A 14,464-nucleotide genomic window follows, 5' to 3' on the forward strand; every position below is an offset into this window, starting at 1 on the left:
CCTTATTATCTCTGATTAAAAAAAAAAACCTGTTACAGTTCTCATAGTCATTTCCTGAACTACAATATCTAAATCCTACAAATTATTTTTCAAGAGAGAGACTGTTTTTTGTATATCTTCTTCTCTTTGGTGTAGTTTTTAATTTCCAATTATTTTTTTTACCGTTCACTTTCTTTATTTTTCTCTGTTTTCTAAAGGAATCCTTTCTGATTATAGCAACGTTGCAACCTCTAAGCAACTAATTTCTTCAGTTGTTTCTGAAAAAAAAAACAAAAAAACAACTTGCTAACTAATACAGGCCTTTTGCACTCAAAAAGAAAGATAGGTGTATAATTATTTTCCTGCCCTTGGAATTTCCAGGAGGTGTTTCACTGCCCTGATCCACTTAATTACTACCTTCAGTTTCAGTTGAAGTTTTCTATTCTTTTAAGAATAATGTGTCTGACAGTGAGTGTGTCTGACACTCATATCAACTTGGAATCAACTTCAGATTTTCTTAAGTCTGTATATTGCATCTGGATTCAGTCTGAAAAATTTATTGGTTAATTTTAGACAAGAATGTCTTAGATGAAACTTGTTGTGCTAAAGAACATATATGCCTTTTGGTTCATGCGTTGTCATCATCGACAAAGGCTTTTGATGTTAAAACTCATGTAACAGTTTGCTGAATGAATATTGATACTAAGTTCAAGTGTCTCTCTAGTGTTACCTCTTTACTTAGTGGGTAAATAGCTTTTGTTGTAAAAGTGAGGACATGATGTTGCATTAAGAGTGTAGAAATTTGGCAGAGAATAAATCCCCTTGCTTTCCTGCTGTTCCCTAGAGATCAGAGGGGCTGGGTGCAGCCAGCTTACTTTCTGATTGCCACCAGTTTGGCACCATAAGTCTGGTTGTGTTCAATAAGGACTTTCACAAGCACAGATTCACAAGTAGTGTAGTTCATGGAAGCAACATGTTATAGATTCTTGGTAAATTGACTGTGATAAATGCACTAGATCTACAAAATGTAAGTGTATAGTGCTATGTACAAGTCTTCCTGGATGTGCTCCAATGGAGTCAGAGGAACAAATCTTATGAAGAGGCGTCTCATCTTTGGGGAGGAGAGAGGACCAAGCCTGTTGATTTGTCTGCAGAATGGGGTTGTATTCTCATCCTCTGCCAAAGATGATTTCAAATGCAAAATTTATACTTTTGGGAGAAGTGGAGATGAGATTATAATCAAATATCCTGTTGCTGCCATCATAAAAGTGGAGGGCAGCCACTGTGTATATAAATGAGGGGTATCACACCTCCATCAACAGGCCATCATGCCCACAATAATTCCTTTACCACATATCTCACGGCATATCTCATGACTTTAGGCCTTATTCCTACAGATGGATACACGAAGTAGTGTATCAGTGACTGTTAGAGAGTTGTTCCTCCCAATACATTTTGCTACTGTTCTGCCCAGACAGGTTTTAGGTTCATCCTGGAGAAGAGAAGGCTCCAGAGAGGCCTTATTGTGGCCTTTCAGTACTTAAAGGGGGACTATAAAAAAGATGGAAACAAACTTTTTAGCAGGATCTGATGCAATAGATCAAAGGGAATGGTATTAAACTGAAGGAGGGTCAATTTAGATATTAGGAAGAAATTCCGCACAGTGAGGGTGGTGAGGCACTGGCACAGGTTGCAAGAGAAGCTGTGGGTGCCCCATCCCTGGAAGTATTCAAGGTCAGCTTGGATGGGGCTCCGAACAACTGAGTGTAGCTGAAGATATCCTTAATCATTGCAGAAGGATTGGACTTAGATGGCCTTTAAAAGGTCCCTTCCAACTCAAGCTATTGTATGATTTGCTGGAGCTTCTTTCATTTCATTTGGTAGTTTGATGAAGTCAGATTTATGTAATGGTTGGGAAATTTTATCTGAGACTGCACCTAAGCTTTTATTTGGTTTGGCCTTTACTGCTTTCATAGAACATCATAGCAACACTAGTCAATCTTTTTCACCCTCACTATTTGCTTTCAGGAAATATTTGTACAACTTCATTAGACTGTTTTCTTGTAACCTTTTTGCAGATAGACCGAGTTAGTAGGAAATAAGCTTTATTTTGTGTAGTGTTGCAATCACGTACATCACTCAAGTGGAGGATTTTGCAGATTTCAAAGCTGAATGAAAGCTACACATTGCACCTTTTATTTTGGTTGAGTTTTTGAGCTACAGCTCCCTTTTCAAGAGTGAAAAATGATAGGGTTATTGCCACTTCCTACGATGAGCTGACCAGTTCTTCCTTTAAAACCAGATAATACTTATGTATCAAGTGGTGTACAGAATTAACCCATGAACAGCAAGGCCTAACACTATGGTCTCTTTCAAGATCTTCTATGAATCATGCATCTTTTACTGATTTCTGCTGGTGTCCCCTTAGTGCTGGTAAAAGCTCACCCCAGCCCTGCCAGCTGCGTGAGGTGAGCTCTGGGGTGTCCCTTGGGGCTGGTGTGTACCTGCCATCTGGACCACAACCGCTACCTGGTTGGGGTGGGGAGGGTGGGCAGACGCCTCCAACAGGGATGCCCACTGAGTGCGTGCTCTTCTCTCCTTCCTCCCCAGCCCCAAACCTCCCTCTCCTCTCAGTTTCCATCAGGGCCTCAGGCTATTCACCAGCAGGTTCTCACCCACTTTCCCTACCCAGCATGCTGAATACCCTGCCCTGATACTGCAGAGAAACTTGCTGTGGTAGTGAGATGCTTAGCATTCATTACAAGAGTCCAGTCCTGTCTGTATTTTGAGTACACAGAGCAAGAGCTAACTTGTGCACTGTGCCTATCTAAGGATCTCTTTTGCCTTACCAGTTCTTGAAAGCTACTCCCTTTTCTTAGTGATCTACTTGCACACTGCTGGTATAAAAATCAGTTTGCTGACAAAGTTTGGACACCAAGTGAATTTTATTAAAAAGCAAAAAGATTTTTCAGCGCAACATGGTCTGCTGCTTCAAGCACAGTAGAAGTGTATGTGAGGGGAGGTGCTTATATACCTATGTTGCTGTATCAATGGAAAGGTGTGTACATTATAACAACTTCAGGGTTTCAAAATTAAGAGTGTGCAGTTGGGAAGTAAACTGGCATAATATGTCTATACAGTGTGAAGTTGTAATAAAAGCATTGCTCTGTCACAGCTGAGTAGTGTCAGTAAATGCTTGAACTGATTTTACCTAGGGCATGAAAGATACTTTAACGTCTTCTAAAACTCTAAGAAACCGGAGTTTTGAAAATACGTATAGTAAACATCTTAGTAGCAGTGTAAAAAAGGGAATATATTCTCTACTGGGTTGGGGTTTTTTTTATATCGTTAACTATTACTGTAAAGTATTGTAAATAATTAATTAGATAGTAAAATCAAATTCCAGAGGAAAAGGTTAACTCAATGTATTTAATTTTCCTCAGTATAGATTAGGAATTCTGCTGTCTTCTATTTCAGTGCTCTGTGCTGCGGCAGTCTCAACAAAGTACTTTCCATCTTCTTTGAGAAACATTTTCATTCAGTTGTTTCCATGAGAATCTTGGAGGAAAAAAATGTAATTTGTGCCAGAAGTTAAATAATCCTGTATAGGAAATTGTTTGACAAAAGGCACAGTAGGTCATTCAAAATCTGTTTAGTTGTTGAGTTCTAATAAAAGCATCATTTACGTGTGCCAAAATTGACAACTGTTCAGACTGTGAACACATGAATTGCATCAGTGGATGTCACAAAAGAATCCTTTTTAAGAATTTTTAGGTTATGGCAGAAGTACTTTAAAGCTGCTGTTATTAGAGATGATTTATCATTTACTTGCAAGGTAAAGATACTGTGTAAGAGAACCTTAAGAGAAAGTGAAGTACTTTTTGTAATTCTTGTGTTGCCATGGTGTGTTCTTGAAAAATTATCACTCATTAGTCCATCCTTTGTAGTGTAGAAGGTGTATTTCAGGAAGTGTTGGTTTTTATTAAATCTGCAACACTGATGATTTGAGATCTGAAATTGTTTGGAGGAGCTACTTTACCTGTGGCAGAAACTGGAGATTTAGAAGTGCAAAATTTCGTATGCCATATTTTTCTTGGCGGAAGGTAGTGTATGTTAGGAAACATCAGACAATATCCTCAAAAGAAAGGAGTTCCACATCTCAGTTTCAGTAACTAATGTGCTAGAGCTGAGGCATTGCAAAATTATTTATTTACAGCAGTGAAATTGCAAGTAAGAACTTTTGGTTCTTTCACTGACCAAGAGACTGGGCAAGTTCTTAAAAGAAAGCGGTGTGCATTTCTACCTGGTGACCTCATTCTTTATGTGTACTGATGAGAATCTCTAAGGAATAGTGCCTATTCTTTTCCTAATATCACAGTAGTTCTAGACTTCATTGCTTAGTATACTTCCCCGACCCACAAACACACCCTCCCTCCCCTTTATAGAAGAATCTAAGCTTGGCACTAGTTTTGAAATGTAGCTAACTGTACCCTGACTCCACTCTGGTATAGATATATAGTCTAGAAGATAGTACACATAATCAGAAGCACTGTCCAGGCTACTTTTTTTTATGAGACAGTACTTCCTAGTTGTTACACTATTAGTTAAAGCTCATTACATTCATGAGAATCTGAATGACCTACATTCTACAGTTCAGTCATGTAGAATTCTTACTGACATAGTGTAGATACCCATACTTCTCTCAGTTCTGCTGCATGACTCCGTGATTTGCAGAGAACAGAATTTTTTACTTCTCAGGTTTTGTTTCTTTTCTTCAGATTTTAAAGAATTATGTGAAAGTTGGGCTAGATTTCCTAGGGTTTTACATTTTGTATTAAATATAAAGGAGTTTGAAGTAACTGAGGGAAAACTTAAACGAATAGTAACTGTTAATAGCTAAAATTTTAACTGTTTTTGTAATAGCAGTATGGTATTGCTGTCTTTACTGGGAAGTCTTCAACTGTACTATTTTTACTGAACAGAAAATTATTTGTTCTTGCACAAAGCGGAGTTCAAGTGGGAAGTACAGCAGTTTGCACATGAAAAAGAGAGCTGAAAAAGGAAGTAGACACCTGACCCTTCTTTGTGCTAAGTGCAGTGGCTTGTTTCCAGCTGTTGTTTTAACAAGCTAATCCTCCTAACCTCTCCCCCATTGCAAATAATCTGCCTTTTGACACTGGTTTAACACACACCATTAGACAGCTGTAACATATGCGTCTGGTGGGCTGTGTGCAACTTTGTAGAGCCTAAATGCATTCCTTATAGTGCAGAAAAGCATTTAGTGTCCTGTTTGTTTGCTTAACAGCTAGTAAAAATGATTGTTCTAGTGGGTTTATGACAATGTATGGGGCTAGGCAGTATCATAAAATTAAGATCAAGTTTTATGGTAAATATTTTATACACATTTATGATCTTAAAACTTTATTTAGCAATCAGGAATAAAAAATATTAACACTTTATATATATTAGAAGTGATATTTTAAAAATGCCCAAATACATCAATTTCATTAACATTTCAATTACACAAATGGGGCAGACAAATCACTGATATATGAAGTTTATGTAAATCAGATGCAACCAGGTTTAGCTCAAAATTTAGATATAGACCTGCTGAAGTGAAGGAACAATTTACAAATTCCACAATGTTGTTTTTTCTAGTATAGTAATTTAAATTTTTGGCTTCTCTATTGTGTATAAAGTGTCAAGCATCTTCCCTCAAATGTTTTGCAACCTCTAAGTAAAAAAGAACCAGTGTTATTATTTTAATTAGTTTGATTTCAGTTGAAGAAAATGAGCTTTTAAGGAAAGTTACAATAAATACTAAGATTTTTATTAACTAATATTATTTATATTTTATTTCTAATAATAATATATCATTATTTGTTTACAAAAATAAGTATCAATAGAGTCCAACTATTGAGAATTAGATATATTCATGGCTTGGTCATGTGTAAGTCACTGAGTATTGTCAGAGGTACCTCCAGTCATATACACAGTGGAATTGTGCTGATAAAATAGTTCACTGATGCCAGTTTATAAACATGGAGGACACTGAACTAGCTCCCAAAGCCCAAGTATCATGCCGTAGGCATTAGGCTACAATAAATGATTTGATGGGTGCCAGTGAAGGCAGTGAGGGAATTTGGAGCAGGCAATTTGCAGGCAGAATCATGGATATAGGGAGAAATAGAGAAAACAGAGTCTGTGTTTAATCTAACAGCAGTTATTGCTGTCACATTTTTGTTCCTTAACCGTTCTGTGATATTTAGGTTCTTGCTAGCAGCAGAATCACTGCAAATATGCTGAGTGCAAGCAGTATTCTTGTGCTGCAGAATTATTGTCAGTGCATTATTGGTGTGGGCAGATACACCAGTTCGTAGAGTTCATTTTAAACTGGCCACATTAATCAGGGTTTCATTCACCCTTAGCTGTGAAATTAGGAGAAGAGGAGGAAAAGGAACATGGAATCAGGTCAGTTAATGGAGGAGTATGTATCAAGCTCACTATTGATAAGAGGTAAAGGTGGTAGAGTAAGCCACCCTAATATGATTAGACATGTTTTGTTTTATTTTACATTAAAAAAAAATATAAAAGGCTGAGAGTGCTCTCAGTATGTGTCTGTGTGTGTCTGACACAGATAAAATCAAAATCATTTAAAATCAAAAGTACCGAACAGGAACATCAAAATAGAATCTCAGTCTCAGACTGAGTTTCTTACTGTCCAGTGAAATACACATAAGCTGATAGTCACTTCATGAGGAGGAACAAACACACTCATCAGGGTCAGCACTGGACTGATGTCTGCCTAGCCACCACCAGTCCATCCTATGAGCCCAAACATAGTGATTGCTGCTTAATTTAGCTTTACATCAGTTATTCTCTGCTACCCTGGGACTATACAACTGGGTTTTTAGAGACCCAAATCATTAGCACTAATGGATAATTTATTGTTGGAGGAAATTACAACCGTCGGGCTATTACCTTTTTAAGGTGCATGTGGTTCATTGGTGTGGGTGTGAATCTGTCAAAAGTTCTAAAATGACAACAAACACCTACTTCGAAGCAGCTTTACATTACCCTCTTGACTTATATGGATCTGTATAATCTGACTTTGTTAAATCAATGATAATCCTAATTGCGTACATATGAAAAAACAGCCATTGCATGATGTATCTCTTACTGCAGCACTCTAAAATGTTGTTAGAAGATTAACTTTGATGACAAGAGAGACTTTTACAAACCTACTTGATTTTGGTTGTTTTGCAGCAATAGCATATGTGATCAGTTTTATCCATTTGTCAATTAGCCAAAGAAATTTGATTTTGGAAAACACCAAAGAGCACAGTTCCTGTCAAGCCTTACGTCCCTAAAAAAAGACACAGATTATCATCACACGGGTTATTGGTGGCAGGGAATAGGAAGAACTCGAGAAAAGACAGCAAGATGGTGAGAACGAGTAGACTCAAAACTGATCCTTATCCAAAAACTTTTCGGTATATTAAAAGAAACCGACTGCTGAAACCTGTATTTCATATTGTACATGGAGAAGAAATAGATAAGTGTTTTTTAGGGAAGAAGCTCTGATCAGTCTAGCTCCATGTAAGCTCTATTTTTTCCCCTGCAAAATAAGAGTAGGGAAGTAGGCAATAAGCTGAAATAGCTGACTTGTGAATAAAAATTACTGGCACATGTGTTGTCTCCAGCAGACATATTCCAAATAACCTTGAAGAAAGCATCTTATCTCCAGGCTGAGAGATACAATTTTATTCCTAGAGTATACACTTCTTACACAACTGGTTGACAGACATGACTGACCTTTTTGTTGCATATTTGACTGATCTGTCTCTCTAGTCCTTTCTCTGCTGTTCTGAGTTTTGACTGACTGTGAGCTGTGTTGCAGAGGATATATAAGTATTTCTTTCATTAGGCCCTTCCAAGATTTCAGCTTTCAGTGAAAAGCTCAAATAGGTAATAAAATGTTATCAATGTCAATTCTATAGTCTGTTAAACATAAATTATCTGCGAATTTGTCCATTAATTTGCATATATAGCTCTATGATATGCTATTCAGAGTCATAGATTTTAACTTTTTTTACAGAAATAATATTTTCCACAGTGGCGGTCTCTGTCATCTTAATTTAATTGAATTTATTATGACTTCTGAGTCTCATATTTGCATTTTAGTTGAAGAAATAAAACTATATTACTGTCCAAAAACTGCTGAAGAGTATATGAAATGTCTCAAATGATTACTTACTATTGAGGTCAAACTTTGCTATACTTAGTGCCTGAAAGACAAAGATAAGGAGTTTCTGAACATTTCAAGAGTAGTCCTAGGTCTTTTAATTAAATCAGTCTGCAGTGGATATATCCTCCAAAAACTGCCTGGAAGGGCTTCCACAGGTTGGGAACTGAACTAACTTAATTTATATGGAGGCAAAGAAAGGCAGTGAAGCAGCAGAGAACTCTGTGAAAGCAGTTGGCAGCGAGCCATCTGTTAAGCAACAGCAACTACGTCAAAGATATCTAAAAATATATCAGTTGGTTTGGGAACATAATGCCCTAACTCCAATAAAAAGGCACTTTGTAAACAATCAAAAATGTGCTTTAAAATCAGTTGGATTTATTCATATAACAATGAAATATAAGAAGTACTGCTCTCATAGACATTGTTAGTAAATCCTGAATAATTAAATTGTTTGTCCCTACTTCTCCTCTCTGGAGTAGAATTTTAGTCCCATTGTCTATCTCCATGGTTCCCCCACAGCCACTTCTGTCATGTTCTGCCTTACTTTTTGCTTCACCTGAGTTTTTCCCTCATGTATTGTCTGTCCAGGCTGCCTTGTGCAGTCTTCCTTTGTAGAATTATAGAATGGTTTAGGTTGGAAGAGACCTTAAAAATCATGTTTCCAACCTCCCCTGCTATTTTCCGTCCCACTCACTTCACTCACTTGCTTTCATTCTACTCTCGTTTCTGCCCTTCTGACAGTCCCACTGCTGGGACTTCCTCTCCACAATTCTGCCTTTCCACTTTAGCTTCCTTCTTCCCATGTTCCCTTCTCGTATCTAAACTGCAAACCTTGCCTTTCTTTGCAACCTCCAAACTGGATTTTCTGCATTTCTGTCTGTCTCCTGAACTCTTGCTTTTATTTTCGAGTCCTTCTGCTTCTGTGGAAACCCTCTCTTCCACCTACATCCCTCTTGTATGCATTTGTCTTTTTTGCATTACCACCTTATGCTTGAGAAACTGGGGACACTTCTTTGCTGTCATTTTAGTATTTTATGCAATTTTACTCCAGTATTTTTCACCTACCTTTTATATAGTTGTCAGCCTCAGGTTTGAGAATATACCTTCAGTCCCAGTTAAGGCATCAGTGTGACAGCTCCGAATGAAATACCTTCATTTTTTCCTGCTAGTGCCCAGCGGTGTCATCATCGCTGTTGTAAGAGAGCCAGTGGCAACAGCCTTGATCTGTGATTCATTCTGTGCCAACACTATGGCCCCCTGCAGCAGGCAACAGCTGGATGGACTACCAGCAAAAACATTGCCCATGAAACAAGGCTGAACAGTCTTAATTCAGCCTTGCTAGAGTAGTAGTAAAATGTGAAGGTGCTGAATCACTAGTTCTTTAATAGTTTCCTTGCAGGCAGGTGCTGGTACCAGACAGTTAACTCGTGAACTGGACACAGATGAAAATCTAGGTTTGACATCTCTCCTCCACCCTTCTTTCAAAGGAAAAATACTGAAAGAAATATTAGAAAACCTGGCCACTAGCATTTTGGTATATTGTTACGTGAAACAAAGAGTTGTAACAGATAGACACAAGTTAATCATTGCAGCACTGTTAATTTCATTCATATATGTATAGCTAATTAAGAGCATCCTTCCCAGTGTGATGGTTATTTCAGTTCCTGTACACTGCACATTTTAAGTTGTGTTATTTGAGGGCATCCCAAAAGTGGGCTGTCCAGTGACTGATTTCAAGAGCAGATGTCACTGTAAAAGTGGTTACTTAGCAGCAGCAGTTTTTTTAACATCTATGCAGTAAGGCTGCAAATATGAAAACCAGAAGCATTCCCATGTTTTTAGAGGTCTACCTTTAAAAATAAATATAAGCATATATATTTTGAAACAACTATTTTTAGAAACTTCTGTTGAGGAATGTACTGCTGTTTGGACTTGGTGCCCTTTCAGATTTTGTTGCTTAGTCTATACATTTTTAATAATCATATTGCCTGCTAGCAGTGACATTTTGTGAAGGTCATTTTTCTTGTGAAGTTGGAGAATGGACTTGAATTTCATTGAAGGACTCCCTGAGCTGCAGGATCGTTGTTTATGGAACTCTCTTGCATCTTGTACTACCTTTGAAGCCTGTTTAGAATTTTAACTAATGATATCTTCAAAGTGTCACTGTGCTCAAGGGCAAAAAATAAATTTCAAAATGCACTTTATATTTAAAACTGGTTTTGAATAGCTTTGAAGCTTGGTATTAGCTGAAAATAAAAGGCATAGATACAGACTTCCTATATATGCACACAGAGAGAATTCCGTGTTTCACCAACCTTTTCATTGTCAGCAAAGTGTCTCTTCACCATTGTGATGCCTTTTTCTTCTGTATTATAAAAATCATCAGGTCTGTGGATAGTCTTAAGAATTTTTAATGTGATTGATAATTTAATACCTCAGCAGGTATCCTTCTTCAGGCTATCCTTCAGGTAATCTTCCTCCATGGAGAGGTTTTAGTTTTGTCTACATCATTCCAAGACCACTTCTTCTCATTTCCTCTGTGTAGAAGCACTGTCACTGCGTTGTATTTATATGGCTTTTCCGTTTCTGAGTATAGGATGGCAGATACTAAAATCAACATGCTACGCTTCAAATAAAAGAGGCTGTGGTGTCAGCTACTGAATTGAAATTGCTTGGTTTTGTATAAACCAAAGTTCCAACTTCCCAGAACTGAGCACATAACCAGTTTGCTTATTAATAAAATACCCAAAGGTTTACATGGTAGCTGTGTCTGATGTCTCCTGATACTGGCATATTCCTTTAAAACATGTTAAATGTTAGTGACAGTATTTAAGAATATGGACACATGAATATCTGTACTGTTCAAGGATATTTTTTTCTGTTTTATTTATTGCCTCCTGCAAGCATTTTATACTATAACTAGTATAGGACTTCTGGATCCTTCTCATAGGGATGCCTAGATTGGGTTAATTCTGTCATTTTCCTTCTCTAGGACTTTGTTTTTCTATTTGTAAACTAAAAGCTTACAAAAGTACAAGGGTGTGATTTATAATTGAATCTTTCCCACAAAATATTTTGCCTGGTTTTTTTCCATTTTATTATTTTGCTATATCAAACTGCCAAGAAAATTCAGCTTATTCAGCATATCCCTATATTTAAGATGCTCTTTTGTATTTCTGTTTTGATAGCTATACCATCAAAGTGTTGTAGTTTGACTGTCTGTTATACCACGGATTTCACAGTTTTATGATCATTGCAACCAGTTTAGTTATGCCAAATAAGTTAGAATCTTGTTTCAGGATGTGAAACAGTGTGATCCACTGAACAGCAACTACTGTGGGGTAAATGAAGAGAGGGTGAGACTGTAAGCAGTCTTTATGTTGTGTACTAACTAAAGTTAGAAGTTGGGAGATTGGATGGATTGAGTGTTCAAGAAAATTTGTGTTAGGAAGTAAGGACATAATGTTGTGCATGATTTTCCATCTGATTCCCTTTGTGGAAAAAAGGACTAAAAAGACAAGAATTTTCAGACTCTGCTTCCAGACTCTCAGTGCCCACTGCATATGGACTGCTTGTGAATAAAAGCCATCAGCCTATTTGGAAACACTGTTTTGCTGACATGATTGAAAGGGAAGGCCTCAGCCTCTGGCCACTATCATTACCATTTTACTATTTTTCTGCTTGCCTGCTACATGGGCTTCCCTTTGCAAATTTTTTTTTTCTGTCTCACAGACTGATTTACCCTTCTCATGCCTGGGAAAATGCAACAGGAAAATGCACAAGATTGATGAGGAAGAGAAGGCAGTCTTTTCTTTGCTTTTTCTCAAACACTTTTTTCTTTCTGTTTGAGGCAGTTGTTATTTCTGTGGTGTTGGTTAATGCTTTCTATATTTATAGGGTCCTGACTTTTATAATTTTCTATAGGAATCTTCATAGTCAGCTAACAGTACTACTTCCCAACCCCCTTGTCTTTCCCTATTTTATACAACCAAGAGAAAATTCTGTAATGTATTTCAGTGTTGAAAATTTAGCAACAACATTTTTTGACAGAACAAAATAAGGAGATATTCTTACCCAATTTTTATCCGGTTTTATACATTTTTTTCTTATCCTTGTATTTTGTCGCTCACTTTGCTATTTAATCTTTGATTGCAGGCCACTAAAGAAGTAATAGAGCGAGAAGCCCCAGGGATGGCCCTGGCAATGCTGATGGGATCACTTAATGTTACTCCTCTGGGCATGCTCTCCAGGTAAGACTATTTCCTTAAAAATATAAGGTGAACTCTTTCCTTAGAAATACACGTTGTTATTCAATGACTATGCACAAATTTCCTGCCATTATTATCAAGACTAGAAGTCTTAACTTCTCTAAAGTTGCCAAATTCCAAGAATGATAATTGCATTTTCTCTTTTAATTCCCTTTGTTGTCTCTATTAGAAACTGTATCTTCCTGTATTTTCTGATCCATGTTATTTGTAATATTGATGAACACTGTTAAATAGCTGTCTTTTCATTCTAGAACTGTGGCATTTGGGTGATGAGTGAAGAATTTTTCTGTATGTTGTTCATCAAGTACTAAAATACCCTGTTTGGCAAAAAAACCCCAAGTCTTTGATAAAGACAAATGTATTGTTTTGATATTGCTTTTATTCCAGTATCAGCAGAAGCTCTCTGTAGAAGGTAAAATGGTATTTTGTTCTATCCTTTCAGATATTGTACTTTAATTCCTAGAGTTTAGTAATTCCTACTAAATAACTAGTAACTGTTTCTCTGCCTGTAGTTATTCTGGGTTTTATAAGTGATACCTCTTATTCTGTATTTTTTTCTGGAGTTGATTTTTATTTTATTCTGTCAATTTGCTTCATTTTACATACAATGGACAGTAATAGCAATACCTTTCATAAGTTAATTTGCACTTACACATTATTTCAAGGTAAGTAAGAAACAATGGCTGTTACAGGTTTTTGATTTCTTGTATAAGGAGGGTATAACAAGAAAATAATTAAATAAGAAATAAAGAAGAAACTTTTAAAAATACAAGTTTGTGTTCAGATAGTTGCATTTTTAAAGGACATTTAGATGAGAGGTTTAATGTTTCAACAAGGTATTTTAAAACTTTCCTTACCCTGTATCACATATCTGAAAGGGCAACATTACCAAGTTAACACCTTCAAATTCTGTACCAGTTAAAAAGTATTTTCACTTTTTTATCTGGTAGAATTTTTTGTATCAGTTTGTATTTATCTGAAGGGAAAGGATAACAGAATGCTACTCAAAGAGAGTAAGGCTAATTTAGCTGTTCTGTTTCTGACCAAGAAAAGGATAACCGCCCCTAAGTTTGATCTAGGATGTGGTGTGATCAGGGTGGCTGAAAGGATATTGTAATGGCAGTGGAACCAAAATGCTGGATTGCGTCCTGGCTCTTCTGTACATATAGACAGGAAATGGCCCTTAAACTACAGCCACTTTCAGTAGTAATTAATGAGAATGATGGGAGATAACATTGCGAAGATGCTGCATGCAATCAGGCCTTAAAAAAATTCCCAATGAACAGGCCTAAAAGCAATCAGCATACAAAAGGCCATTATTTTTATAACACTGTTCAGATCATAAAGTTAAATACACAAAATTACAACATTCTGATTTCTTGTGCAATCTCACTTCGACATGAATGCAATGTTTATTATAATTAGAATTTTTTGTAGAATTCCTGTGCAAATGCTTAAGATGGGGAAAGGAAATTTACTTCTCTCTTATTTGTTTTCCTGTGTGTAGTACTATGAGTATTGGTGCTCTTTATTCAGAATCTTCTCTGAATGCAGGCGCATTCTCTGGTATTTTTCTTACATCAATTGTTATTTGAAGACCCAAATTGTTAATATATATTTTCATATACTTTTTGCAAATTGAGGTAATGCTGTAATCCCCTCTTACAATGAGAATTAAAACACACAATAAAAGAGGTCTGAAACTTACACTAATTTTAGGTACAGAGTTAGGGAAATGTAAATCCTAATTTTTTCAAGTAAAAAACATTAAATGTCACTTACCCTAAGCTTACCTCTCAATGACTTCATTTTGAAATGAAGTTCTAATGGATAATTCTGCCTGTAATTTCTTTGACTTTTCAAATAAAAAAACAAAAGCAGAAGTTCCGTTGTGTAACATTAAGCTGACACATCTATAAATCACCTGCAGGTTTGGAAATGTTAGGTCAGTCATGTTGAATTTTATCAC

The 14,464-nt window shown here is 36.6% G+C and overlaps 1 protein-coding gene across 8 annotated transcripts in view; it reads left to right on the top strand.

Moving 5' to 3' along the window:
• GPHN (gephyrin) overlaps positions 1–14,464 on the top strand; it is a 282,387-nt gene that overhangs the window by 159,479 nt on the left and 108,444 nt on the right. For all 8 annotated transcript variants that reach the window (XM_027641753.1, XM_027641758.1, XM_027641759.1 and 5 more), the window contains one exon: positions 12,383–12,477. In XM_027641753.1, coding sequence (XP_027497554.1) covers positions 12,383–12,477 — 95 coding nt within the window. The remainder of the gene's footprint in view (positions 1–12,382; positions 12,478–14,464) is intronic.

The sequence above is a fragment of the Corapipo altera genome, unplaced genomic scaffold (assembly GCF_003945725.1).
Source record: "Corapipo altera isolate COAL_440 unplaced genomic scaffold, ASM394572v1 23b, whole genome shotgun sequence".
Taxonomy (NCBI): Eukaryota; Metazoa; Chordata; class Aves; order Passeriformes; family Pipridae; genus Corapipo; species Corapipo altera.